This window comes from Crinia signifera, chromosome 3, assembly GCF_055691185.1.
Source record: "Crinia signifera chromosome 3, ASM5569118v1, whole genome shotgun sequence".
In the NCBI taxonomy this organism is placed as follows: Eukaryota; Metazoa; Chordata; class Amphibia; order Anura; family Myobatrachidae; genus Crinia; species Crinia signifera.
The window spans coordinates 171,949,712-171,963,395 of record NC_139219.1 but is presented as its reverse complement, the minus strand read 5'-3'; the positions used below and the strand labels follow the sequence as shown (position 1 = coordinate 171,963,395).

Genomic DNA, 13,684 nt, shown 5'->3' with positions numbered 1-13,684 from the left:
ACACCTAGGAGCAGAGCGCTGCACTAATCCCCATTTAAAACTCTGCAACATATCCGGACAGGTCATCCGGAAAGTGCAGCAGCTAGCACCGCACAACCGAGGACAGTGCGCAGACCACCAATCCTTCCTTGCAATATGAGGAGAGTTGTTTCACTTTCCACCTAATTGGATCCCCCCCCAACCTTAAAATGCTGGAAATCACAATTTACAATGGTAAATGACAAGTAGGTAAATTTCATTCAAATACAAGAGAAAACATTTTCACAGTTAAATACTGTATGTATAGAAACATAAAATTAATATCTAACTATTTAACATGCGGTATAATTTGTATTTTAACCCCTTCCCGACATTTGACGTACATTTACGTCATGGCCGGGATGTACTTCCCGACACATGGCATTAATGTACGTCATGACTTTAAACTGTCACTGCGTCTAGAGACGCAGTGACAGAGGGACGATGTCTGCTGTCCCTGACAGCAGACATGTCCCTGCATGCCCAGGGGGGGCTGCGATGCCACCCCCCCGTCGGCGATCGCTGTGATTGGCTGTTCAGTGTGAACAGCCATTCACAGCGTTTTCCTGTGTTACCAGCGAATCAGACGCTCGGTAACACAGGTGTCAATCACCGCCGGGCGTCAGGGGGCATGAGGGGGTCATCGGTGACGACGACACCTCACCCCACCTGCCCCCAAGGCTGTGATTGGTCCGTGGGACCCACGGACCAATCACAGCCAAGGCGCGACATTTAAACTAACGGTGACTGCGCTGCAGACGCCATTCCGGTCTGGAATTGCGTGCAGAGCGGTCACCGTGCCTATCTGCCGTGATACTGACCTGATCCTTGCAAATACTTACCTGATCCTTGCAAATACCTTACCTGATCACCTGATCACTGCTTGTAGCGTGCTGGATGCTTCCTGGATCTGACTTCTTGTGACTTCCTGCTGCTGCTGCTGCAGTGTGATAGAGAGATAGAGAGTGATAGATAGTGATAGATAGTGAGAGATAGAGAGATAGAGAGATAGTGATAGAGAGTGCTATATTTTGTGTCTGCTACCCCCCCTTTTTGGGGCTGCAGGGTTTTTTTTTATATATATAACTGTCAGTGCTGCTGCTGCAGTGTCATAGAGTGATAGATAGTGATAGATAGTGAGAGATAGAGAGATAGTGATAGAGAGTGCTATATTTTGTGTCTGCTACCCCCCCTTTTTGGGGCTGCAGGTTTTTTTTTTATATATATAACTGTCAGTGCTGCTGCTGCAGTGTCAGAGTGATAGATAGTGATAGATAGTGAGAGATAGAGAGATAGTGATAGAGAGTGCTATATTTTGTGTCTGCTACCCCCCCTTTTTGGGGCTGCAGGTTTTTTTTTTATATATATAACTGTCAGTGCTGCTGCTGCAGTGTCATAGAGTGATAGATAGTGATAGATAGTGAGAGATAGTGATAGAGAGTGCTATATTTTGTGTCTGCTACCCCCCCTTTTTGGGGCTGCAGGGTTTTTTTTTTTTATATATACCTGCCAGTTGCACTGTCAGTTGCACCAAAGGTTGTGCACCTGCTGCCCCTCACTGGTAATCAGTGTCGCATCACTGATCACCTTTTTTTTTTGAGGGTGCTGTGGGGTCTTTTTTTAATTTTTTTTGATCAAATTTTTTTGATCAAATTCCTGTTGCCTTTGAGCGCTGTTCAGTGACGGACGTTACTGACCAACATCTGTGCTCAATTTTTGGCGCAGGACCTTTTTTTTTTTTTCTGCACTACATACACACTACACACTACATACTACATTGAAATAAAGTTTGTACCCCCCCTACACTATACACGTGTTGAAACATTTCACTACCAGAAACACAAAAATAAAAATGTCATCCCAAATGTCATCCCAAATGTCATCCCAGTCATCCAGAAGAATGTATTCAGCGGAGGAGGCATATGCCATGCTTGCCTCTGACTCTGACACAGCCAGTGAGGCAAGCGGGGAATTTGAAGGATTCATCTTAAGCTCCTCTTCCTCCTCTAGTGATGAGGGACCCCCTCAAAGACGCCCCCGTAGAGCAGCTGAGACCCCCCCCCCAATAATTGATCTCGTATGGACCCCACCACCAGACAATTTTGAGCCCCAGGTTCCTGAGTTTTGGGCCATCCCAGGAATCCAATTTGATTCCACAGGTCTCAGAGAAATTGACTTTTTCAAATTATTTTTCTCTGATGATTTTATAAATTTAATGGTGGACCAAACTAATTTATATGCCCAGCAGTTTATTGCTCAAAACCCCACGTCATCATTTGCTAGGTGGACCCCTGTAGATGCAGTAGAGATGATGACGTTTTGGGGTCTGGTGTTTCATATGGGCATAGTAAAAAAGCCAGAAATTAGGCAATATTGGAGTACAGATGTTCTGTACAGCACCCCACTTTACCGTATGGCCATGACCCGGAATCGTTTTGAGTTAATCCTTAAATTTTTGCATTACAACGATAATGCACAGTGCCCACCCAGAGATGATCCCACCTTTGACCGGCTATTCAAAGTCAGGCCGGTCATTGATCACTTCAGTGCCAAATTTGAAGAGATGTACATCCCAGATAAATTCATTTGCATAGACGAGTCCCTTATACATTTTAAAGGAAGGGTTAAATTCCGCCAGTACCTTCCCAGTAAGAGGGCAAGGTATGGCATAAAAATGTATAAGCTGTGTGAAAGCAGCTCAGGGTACACCCACAGGTTTAGGGTATATGAAGGGAAGGATTCAAGAATTGAACCGCCAGAATGCCCCCCCTCCCTCGTAGGTGTTAGTGGAAAAATTGTCTGGGATTTAGTGCACCCCTTCCTGGATAAAGGTTATCACCTCTATGTGGATAACTTTTACACCAGCATCCCCCTGTTTAAGGCCCTTGGTTCAAGAGGTACAGCAGCTTGCGGTACTGTGCGCAAGAACCAAAGAGGCCTCCCAAAAACGCACATTGCCCAAGTAATGAGAAGGGGTGAAAGCAGGGGAATATGCACCGAAAATATGTTGTTGGTCAAATATAAGGACAAGAGGGATGTCCTTATACTTACAACAATTCACAGAGACAGTACCACCTCCGTCCCTGTACGAGGTACCAGTACCCACACCTCGAAACCTAATTGTATCCTGGATTACAATAGGTACATGGGCGGAGTGGATCTTTCAGATCAGGTACTGAAGCCGTACAGTGCCCTGCGGAAAACAAAAATCTGGTACAAGAAGCTGGCCGTGTATATCATCCAGATGGCACTGTATAACGCTTACGTGCTATTCCGTTCTACCGGCCAGAGGGGGACATTTATGCACTTTCAAGAGGAAGTCATAAAGGGCCTAATATTTGGGAACCAGCAGGCAGAGGGCCCCAGTACTTCTAGTACTGGCCCCCGTATTGTACCAGGGCAGCATTTTCCTGATGAAATCCCCTCCACTGGAAAAAAGGGCAGGACACAAAAAAGGTGCAAAGTTTGCTATAAAAAGGGAATAAGAAAGCAAACTATTTTCCAGTGTGACACTTGCCCCGACAAACCCGGCCTATGTATAAAGGAGTGTTTTAAAATATACCACACATCTATGGATTTTTAGGTTCATCATTTCACCGTGCTTCGGGGGTCTTGCTAATGCCACATAGCACCCACCATTCATTCCACCAGAATCTGAGCCGCAAAATCCAAAAATCACTCCTTCCCTTCTGAGTCCTGCCATGCACCCAACTGGTATTTTTTGGTCACATGTGAGGCATTGCCGTACTCGGGAGAAATTGGGGCACAGATTTTGGGGTGCTTTTTCTCCTTCATACCTTATGAAAATGAAAAATTTTGAGCCAGAACTGCATTTTTGTGTAAAAAAAATGTAATTTTTCATTTTCACTGCCCAGTTGTATCAAAATTGGTGAAACCCCTGGGGGTTTGAAATGTACACTATACCCCTAGATGAATTCCCTGAGGGGTGTAGTTTGCAAAATGGGGTCACTTGTGGGGGGGTTCCACTGTATTGGTGCTTTGGGGGTCTTGCTAATGCGACATAGCACCCACCAACATTCCACCAGAATCTGTGCTGCAAAATCCAAATATCACTCCTTCCCTTCTGAGTCCTGCCATTATTTGGTCACACATGAGGCATTGTCGTACTCGGGAGAAATTGGGGCACAGATTTTGGGGTGCTTTGTCTCCTTCATTCCTTGTGAAAATGAAAAATTTTGAGCCAGAACTGCATTTTTGTGTAAAAAATTTAATTTTTCATTTGCACAGCCCAGTTGTATCAAAATTGGTGAAACCCCTGGGGGTTTGAAATGTACACTATACCCCTAGATGAATTCCCTGAGGGGTGTAGTTTGCAAAATGGGGTCACTTGTGGGGGGGTTCCACTGTATTGGTGCTTCGGGGGTCTTGCTAATGCGACATAGCACCCACCAACATTCCACCAGAATCTGAGCTGCAAAATCCAAAAATCACTCCTTCCCTTCTGAGTCCTGCCATGCACCCAAATGGTATTTTTTGGTCACATGTGAGGCATTGCCGTACTCGGGAGAAATTGGGGCACAGATTTTGGGGTGCTTTGTCTCCTTCATTCCTTGTGAAAATGAAAAATTTGGAGCCAGAACTGCATTTTTGTGTAAAAAAATTAATTTTTCATTTTCACTGCCCAGTTGTACCACAATTGGTGAAACCCCTGGGGGTTTGAAATGTACACTATACCCCTAGATGAATTCCCTGAGGGGTGTAGTTTGCAAAATGGGGTCACTTGTGGGGGGGTTCCTAACTTTTAGCATCTTATGGTGCCTAGAAACCTACATGGTGCCTAAAAAATAATCTCATAAAAAGGAGGCTCCAAAATCAAGTAGGTGCTCCTTCTATTATGAAGCCTGTGGTTTGGTCAACGTGCACACTAGGGCCACATATAGGATATTTATGAAAACAAAAGAATTGGGGGAATCAATTTTTAGTCACATTTCTCTAGTAAAATCTACTGTGTTCCTTAGAAAAATGTATTAAAATTGCAAATCTGCAAAAAAAAATGAAGTTTTGAAATTTCACCTACACTTTGTTTTAATTCCTGTGAAACACCTAAAGGGTTAACAAACTTCCAAAATGCTGTTTTGAATACTGTGAGGGGTGCAGTTTTTGAAATGGCATCATTTATGGGGGTGTCTCACATACAAGTCCCTCAAAGTCACATCAGAACTGAACTGGTCTCTAAAAAAATCAGTGTTTGAAATTTTCTTGAAAATTTGAGAATTTGCTATTCATATTTTAAGCCTCCTAGTGTCCAAAAAAATTAAAAGGAAGTTGAAATAATGATGGAAACATAAAGTAGACATATGGTCTATGTTAGTTATTAACTATTTTGAGTGGTATGATTATTTGTCTCACAAGCAGAAAATTTAACATTTTGCAAATTGCTAAATTTTCCATTTTTTTCCGACATTTTGGTATTTTTCACAAAAAAACACAGACTGTATCGACGAAAATTTACCACTAACTTGAAGTACAATGTGTCACGAAAAAACAATCTCAAAATCACTGGGATAAGTAAAAGCAAAAAAAAGTTATCCCCACTTAAGTGATACATGTCAGATTTGAAAAAAAGGGCTCTGTCAGGAAGGCAAAAACATGCTGTGTCAGGAAGGGGTTAAGATTTCTTATAACTATACAGTATAATGAGCAGTTCCTTGTGTTTAATTCAGGGTGCTAAAGAGGGTAGGAGATAAAGAAGTGTTATTACTGAGAGGTCTCTACAGATACCTTGTCAGTATTTTTTAAGCAGCAAGTGGTTAACACCTTTACACAAAAGAGTGACTGTTATTCAAAGAGAGAACAAATACATAAAATTTTAGCAAATGCTTATATGTCAGGTAGCATTCATAATAGCTGTTGTTTCTATTTGCAATTAATGATTGGTTTCAGTATGAGTAAGAATATTTTGCCATTAAGGATGTCTGCCTATAATACATTCAAATTTGTATCTCTCAACAGAGAGCAGTACCTTGCTCCTAGGCACCTCACTTGCTGGATTGCAAAATGGCTTCTTTATTTATTGACCAAAGGAAGTTAAGAGGTGTACTCACGGGCAATTCTTCTAAGCAATTTTGACTACATTGTCAAAATCGCTTAGAAGGGTTCCCTGGTTCGCCCTGAGTGTACACAGTGGGCGATAGTGATGCTGCCCATATAGAAACTGCAGGCTAGAATATTTTGACCAGACCTGCAGTGTCTACTCGGCTGTACACGCGAGCTGCTGCTGGGGATGGCCGCCGGCTTATGTCTGGCAGCTACTGCCCGATTTTGACTAAGCAAAAAACACCCAACCTCCAGGTAGTGTGTACACCCCTTCAATTTGTACGGAGAAATTACCAAGTCCAGCAGCTTTAGAAATTTAGCTGGTTACACTGAAGTCAATACACTTCAGACCGTTACAGGATAATACCTGGGGTGAGATTTAATAGGATGAGAGATTCAGAAAGTGAGAGATTTGGTGAGAAATCTCTAGCTTTTTTTTAAAGCGGCAATCATTTACATTGCAAAATCAAACTGGTTTAGCAGTGTAAATGATTGGAGATTTCTTACCAAATCTCTCACTTTCTGAATCTCTCATCCTATTAAATCTCACCCCTGGATGGATATCGAACCTCCACAGACAATAAGTTCTTTGTGGAAATACAGGAAGACATTTAAACTCATGTCATTACGAAGTGCGTATGGTAGTGGGGAATGTGGATAGGCAATTGGGGGTGGAAATCTTAGTTACTGGGAAACGACAATGTTGAGATGGGTGTGTTTTTTTTAGGTGTCTATGTTGACAAAGACAACGTATTAGAGTACCAATGTGCTCTCCATGCTTCGGGTGCCTCCTGCGCTTGGCACCCTATTATATACTCGGGTGCTGGATGACCTTCTGAAAGTCAGGATTACGACAGTCATTACACCAACGTCGGATTCCTGGCTGTTAAAACCCCGACAGTCGGGATCCCAACTGACAGGGGCTATTCTCTATCAACATATTAATTATCAACCTAGACACTGTAAACCTAATGACCGCATTTCTACAATAATGTAAAATTAAAAAGTCTGCACATAGCAAGGCAAATCTGCTAAGCGGCTCTAACAGATCGTACAACCGATTGCATCCTCTAGATGATGCCATATTGATCCATGTGTTGACATTGAATACCCCTTTCACACCAGAAATGCAGATAACCATTTACACATGCTTTTGAAGCAGGGACATCCCGAATTGGCACCTTTTATACTGAACCAGGGATGACCCTGCATTTCTATGAGAATGTCATTAGAAACTGACTTTTTAAGGCCCACAAAGATGAGGTCATTAGAGAGAGGGAGGAGAGAGGGGTAGAGGAAGAGAGGGAATGTGGGCGTTTGAAGACATTGCTTTCAGGGGTTAAATAGCACTGCTGGGGTCTGTTGTGCCACAGGACTTGCACGGTGTCTTCCTGTACGCTGTGTGATTGCCAATGCAGACATTGCAAGCTTTCAGGGGGTTAAATAGCACTGCTGGGGTCTGTTGTGCCACAGAGCTTGTACAGTGTCTTCCTGCACGCTGTGTGATGCCTCTAATACCCCCTTCACACCAGAAAATGCAGGGACCCACCAGGGAATATGTCCCAGGGATCATGCCGGGCCATTCCCTGGTCAATGGCCCCTTTCACATCAGAAAAGTCCCTGCATTTTCTGGTGTTTGAAGGGGGCAGGAAGGAGGTGGGGAGGAGGCCGTCAGGAGGAGTGCAGGTGGCTTGATGGCGGCAAGTACTCACCCCTGTTGCTGGTCCTGCATGTCCCTGCACCTTTTATACCGGCCAGTAACCCTGGAAGGTCCCTGGAACAACCCTGGTAGCTATCAGGGTTGAAATCTCAGGTCATCAGTCCGTGGATTTTGGCTGGTGTGAAGGGGGTAGAAGGCCACAAGGGTCAAAATAGAGTTTGTGTCATGTTAAAACCCTAACTGTATTGTCCACATTGTGACTGTCGACATTTCAACATCCTAAATGAAAATCAGATAATGTCTACTTTCTGGTGCTGACATTCAGAATGTTGACATAATAACTATATACCAAGTGTATACAGTATGTGTGTCTATTTTTGTTTTTCACCTTGCATAGTGTAATCTACTTTATTATTAAAAAGGTCATATTAGACATCACTTACCTGATATATTCGAAAAGGGATATATCGAAATCCACTTTCTTCTGGCGCATATTCCATAAGTTTGCGATTTATGGCCCAAAACTGGTCAAATTTGTCTAGAATGTTACAAGAAATATTTTTTTATAGCTTGCAGAACTATTGTCACATTTACTATAAATTCATGTTAAGCATCTTCATGTTTTCCATATGAGAGTTAATACAAATTTAAATGCGTGTGCAATATGCTGGGCAACCATAAAACTATATACAATTGACAGTATATGATAAATAACAATATTAATATTTTATGAAATTGATATGGCTTTCTCGCTTCTAAACAATTCATATCAGGTTCTTTCATAGCGCAGCAATTTCCATTGTGCTTTACCATTTAAAACAGTGATAAAACAAACAGGGTAGTTACAGACAATTAAAATGGTAGGAAAGCCATGCTCACAAGCTTACAATCTGTGGCTGCCTAGGATCTGTGCCACTAGCCAAATATGTACCCCGTGTGACCGCTGTTGTGTTCCATATTTGTACTGTTTTTACTGCAACCTGGCTGTTGCAACCACCAAGTGGCGCCGCTGAACGGCTGCCTGGGTGCTGCGCAGCTCAGTAAATTAATGTTCCTCATGTCCGTGTCCTTCATCAGGATACATCTAGTACATATCTGTATGTGTTATATACATCTGTACTGTGACTGTTTTTTTTACATGTTCCCACCCTGGCTGTTGCACAGCAATCCAAACTAAATTCCTAGTATACCTGGCCAATAAAGCCGATTCAGATTCTGATCCATAGACAGAAATCATATATGTGAAAAAAATTAGATTCTACAACATATATATCAGTTTTGTCTTATATTGTATAACTGTTTAAATGTAAGCTTTTCAATGACAGTAGCAGGAAAATATTATATATGGTACATAACATAGACAGAAGGAGGCTAAAGGTGCCAATACACCCTGGGATAGCAGTGTGCGATGCAATGCGCGCTCCCTTGGGCATTGCATCGCACAGTACAAAAAGTATGTACTGCACATACTTTTTGGACTGCTTTCGGAATGCATCACATTACATGCACATTGCATGCAAAACGCATGCTGTGCGATGCGATCTAGCCCATAACGCATGCGATTCTCGCAGCATGTATGGGCACCTTTAGAATGTACACAGATGTGCAAAAGCGCAGGCTGAGGAAGAAATGGCCCAGTCAGCGGGTAAAAGGGGGGAAACTGTATTAAGGTATAGAAGTGAAAGGAGAAAAACAAAAAGTGGAACAATAACACTAAAGACAGAGGGTGACATTCTATGATTTGCGGTGGGTTTTTTTTGCGATTATTTTCGCAAAAACGGTCGAAATCGTATTTTTTTCCATTTTCGCATATTTAATGAGCTGCAAAAATGTGAAAAAAGTGCGATTTTGGCCAACAAGTTGGACACACTGGAAATGCGATGGCTGCTTTTCGCAGCACATCGCATCCAGATGTTTTCACATTAAAAAGTATACAAATCGCATATTTAATGGTATGCGATTTGTATAAACTGTGTCTATAATTCGCCCAAAAATCAGACCAGGTTCTGATGGGTGAATTAGCCAGAACCCTGCACAGATCATTGCGATCTGTGCAGGGTTCTGGTGTAAAAAAAAGGTCTGAAAATCGCACGTTTGCAGGAAATCGCAATTTAAAAAAAAAAAAAAACAGCGTGGGTCCCCCGCCAGAGCATAATCAGCCCCGGGCTCATTGAGCCGGTGCTGGTGACATTAAATCAGGGTCCCAGACAAATAGGGGTCCCCTTGATTTAATGAAACCAGCACCAGGCTCAAGGTCCGGCGCTGGTTCCCGAAATAACTAGGGGGTCACAAAATGACTAGGGGTCCCCCGTATTTTAAGAACCAGCACCAGACCCAACCAGCCAGCAGGGTAATGCCACAGCCGGGGGGCACTTATTATATAAGGTCCCGCGGCCAAAGCATTATCCCCCTGGCTGGTCAGCATGGGCAGGGGTCCTGGGGAAGTGGGGACCCCCCCAATGAAGGGGTCCCCCCCCTAGGGACCGACCTACGGGCTCAAGGTAGGTAAGTATCAGTGTGTGTGTTATGTATGTATGGTACTTGTTTCCTAGCACGGCCACAACGATCATGATCGCGGGCATCGGGGGTAAAATCGGGGCCATCGCGGGCATCGCATGCACTAAAAAATGGGCTGCGATGGGCCAGACGCGATGCCCGTGATTTCCCCTCAGAGAACAATGCTAAATGCCTCAATTTACCCGCGATGACCACGATTTCCCATAGGAAACAATGTGAAATGGCTCAATTTACCCAAATTATCATAGGAACAATGGTAAATGGGCCAAAAACACCCCTGAACATTGAAATGTCCCCCCAAAAGTAGTTTACGCCACCACGTGATCAACGTGAACCCGAAGCGTGGCGAGCGCAGCGAGCCCGCGAGGGGCGGCAGTACGCGTCCTCCGACCTTTTCATACCCCTACTATCCACTAGGGCGTAGAGTTGAGAATAGAATAGTGTGGCGAGCGCAGCGAGCCACCGAGCCCGAAGCGTGGCGAGCGCAGCGAGCCCCGCGAGGGGACGCGGATACCTGTGAAGCCCGCGAAGGGACGCGTTTACCTGTGAAGGTATCCGCGTCCCCTCGCGGGGCACTATTCTATTCTCAACTCCACGCCCTAGTGGATAGTGGGGGTATGAAAAGGTCGGAGGACGCGTACCGCCGCCCCTCGCGGACTCGCTGCGCTCGCCACGCTTCGGGTTCACGTTCATCGCGGGGTGGCGTGAACTACTTTTGGGGGGACATGTCAATGTTCAGGGGTGTTTTTTGGGCTTTCTGGCCCATTTACCATTGTTCCCTATGATGGTTTGGGTAAATTGACCCATTTAACATTGTTTCCTATGGGAAATCGCGGTCATCGGGGGTAAAGTTACCCATTTAACATTGTTCCCTATGGGGAAATCGCGGCCATCGCGTGTGGACCATTTAAGCATTTTTAGCCGCACACGACGCGACCGACCCGATTTTCACTGTTTTCAATGCATTTCAATGGAAAAATCGGGGGCATCGCGTCGGTCGCAGGCCACTAAAATGACCCCCGATGGCCGCGATTTGTGGCCGTGCTAGGAAACAAGTACCGTATGTATTAAACTTTTATTTTTCAGGGTGTCAGTGTGTTTTATTTAACTATTTTTTGTACTGTAGAACTACAAGTGCCAGCGGGCCCTTTAATGCCCCGCATGCTGGGACTTGTGGTTCTCCAAGTCCCAGCATGCGGGGTAGGCTTGCTGGGACTCATAGTTCTACAGTAGAAAACAATAGTTTTTAATCTTTTTTTTACACTTTGCATCAGCCCGATGCCCACCGCCCAGGGCCATCGGGGACAGCCCCGGACTTTCAGCATGGGCTGGTAAGTCCTGGAGGAGGGGGACCCCTTCATTGGGGGGGTCCCCACTTCCCCAGGACCCCTGCCCATGCTGACCAGCCAGGGGGATAATGCTTTGGCCGCGGGACCTTATATAATAAGTGTCCCCCGGCTGTGGCATTACCCTGCTGGCTGGTTGGGTCTGGTGCTGGTTCTTAAAATACGGGGGACCCCTAGTCATTTTGTCCCCCGTATTTCGGGAACCAGCGCCGGACCTTGAGCCTGGTGCTGGTTTCATTAAATCAAGGGGACCCCTATTTGTCGGGGACCCTGATTTAATGTCACCAGCACCGGCTCAATGAGCCAGGGGCTGGTTATGCTCTGGCGGGGGACCCCGCGCTGTTTTTTTTTTTTTAAATTGCGATTTCCTGCAAACGTGCGATTTTCAGGACTAAAGAAATCGCACCTATTCGCACTATTTGGCCCGTTTTTCGCATCTCATTAAATATGCGAAGAACGGGCCAATCTTGCGATTTTCAAAAGTGCGATGTGGTGGGACCCAGCCATTCATAAAAAAAAATTCATAAAAAAATGGCTGGGACCCAGCCATTTCGGCATGCACGCCGGGTGAATATGTGTGACAAGGGTGGAGGGATCTGTTTCCCCCTCAGTTGTGATGCGACCGTGGAGAAGACACAGCATAACTTACGGCCGCTTCATACATCTGCTGGGCGCGAAAATGAAAGGGTCCCTGTCACCGCAGAGTCATAAGCAGCAGTGCACAGAAGCCGGGTAAGCTGGCTCCTGCACTGCGCCTCAACAACAGACGGCTGGAGCCAACACCAGAAGCAGCTGCTCAGCAGGGGAACAGAGCTGTGGCTGGTGTGAGGACGGAGCGCGAGGAACTGAAACCAGCATTGGGGGCCAGAACCAGGGAGGTGTGACAGTGAGGACGGAGCAGACCCGGGCAGGAAGTAGGAGGTAAGAGGCGTGCGTGGTCCATTTAGCAGGCTGCTTTGCTGTGTCATGTAAGGGGATTTATTGCTAGCAGGACTCGGGCTGCAGACTTCCATCCTCTCCTACCTCGCGGTGCTGCTCTCTTGTGTGTCACTGTCACCTCCTCCAGGCTCTGAGTGCTGGCTGTTAATGGCCCACTTGTCCCCTCCTCCCCTCACTGCATGGCTGGCAGAGAGGCTGCAGCTCACCAATTAACTCTTAACAGGCAGTGTTGCCTGTAGGAGAGGAGCCTATAGACTCTGGTGGGATTTCACTCAACCTATCCCTCCTGTTTCTGCTGCCATTACTTTTACAATCCTGATTGGTGCAGCACAGGTGTCACTATTCCGACATTATGCCTTTTTCTAGTATATGTGTTTCTTGCTTTATGTGAGTGGGCAAATTGCCAATTGATTAACCCCCCCCCCCCCCCCCAACCCACAATAGCCACAGTTTTGGGGTGCCCAAATCTATGTTTGCTCACCAAAAAAAAAAAGCTCAGACCGGCCCTTGTCTCAGGGACCCATAATTTTTTGGGGTTTTCGCGATCACTGTCATAATAATTATTTCTGCTCAACATTCACTGCTGAAAGAGAGGGGAAGGGGCTACAGTTAAGTTGCAAGTATATTCAGAAAAATGAGGGAGAAACAATTACATTTACAGAGGAGAAATTCGTAACAGAACTCTCAAAACTGAAAGTGGATAAATCAATGGGGCCAGATGGGATACATCCACGGATAGTAAAAGAGCTTAAAGGGGAGCTGGTAAAACCATGAACAGAATTATTCAATCAGTCACTAGCTACTGGAGTAATCCCAGAGGACTGGAAAATAGCAAATGTAGTCCCACTGCACAAAAGTGGAAGCAAAGAAGGTTAGCAACAACCGACCAGTGAGCCTTACATCAGTAGTAGGAAAAATGCCCTGAAATCGCCCATTGAGTAGGCCCCTTTACATTTCTGTGGATAACAAAATAAATTGAAATCTCCATGGGCACTCTATATCTTCAGTTAGGATTTAAAACTTTACATGGATTTGTTGTTTCATAGGGGTTTGTGGTATAAAACGGAAGTGTAGCTAGACAAAACCTCATTAGAATCAAGCCGTAGTTGGACCATTGGAGCCTCCAGGCAACCCTTTCTCTAAGATC

General features: G+C 45.0%; 1 protein-coding gene across 3 annotated transcripts in view; it reads right to left on the bottom strand.

Annotated features, from left to right (window-relative positions):
* Window positions 1-13,684, bottom strand: part of ATG5 (autophagy related 5) — a 210,880-nt gene that overhangs the window by 91,415 nt on the left and 105,781 nt on the right. For all 3 annotated transcript variants that reach the window (XM_083176953.1, XM_083176954.1, XM_083176955.1), the window contains exon 6: window positions 8,179-8,273. In XM_083176953.1, the coding sequence (XP_083033079.1) occupies window positions 8,179-8,273 (95 nt within the window). The remainder of the gene's footprint in view (window positions 1-8,178; window positions 8,274-13,684) is intronic.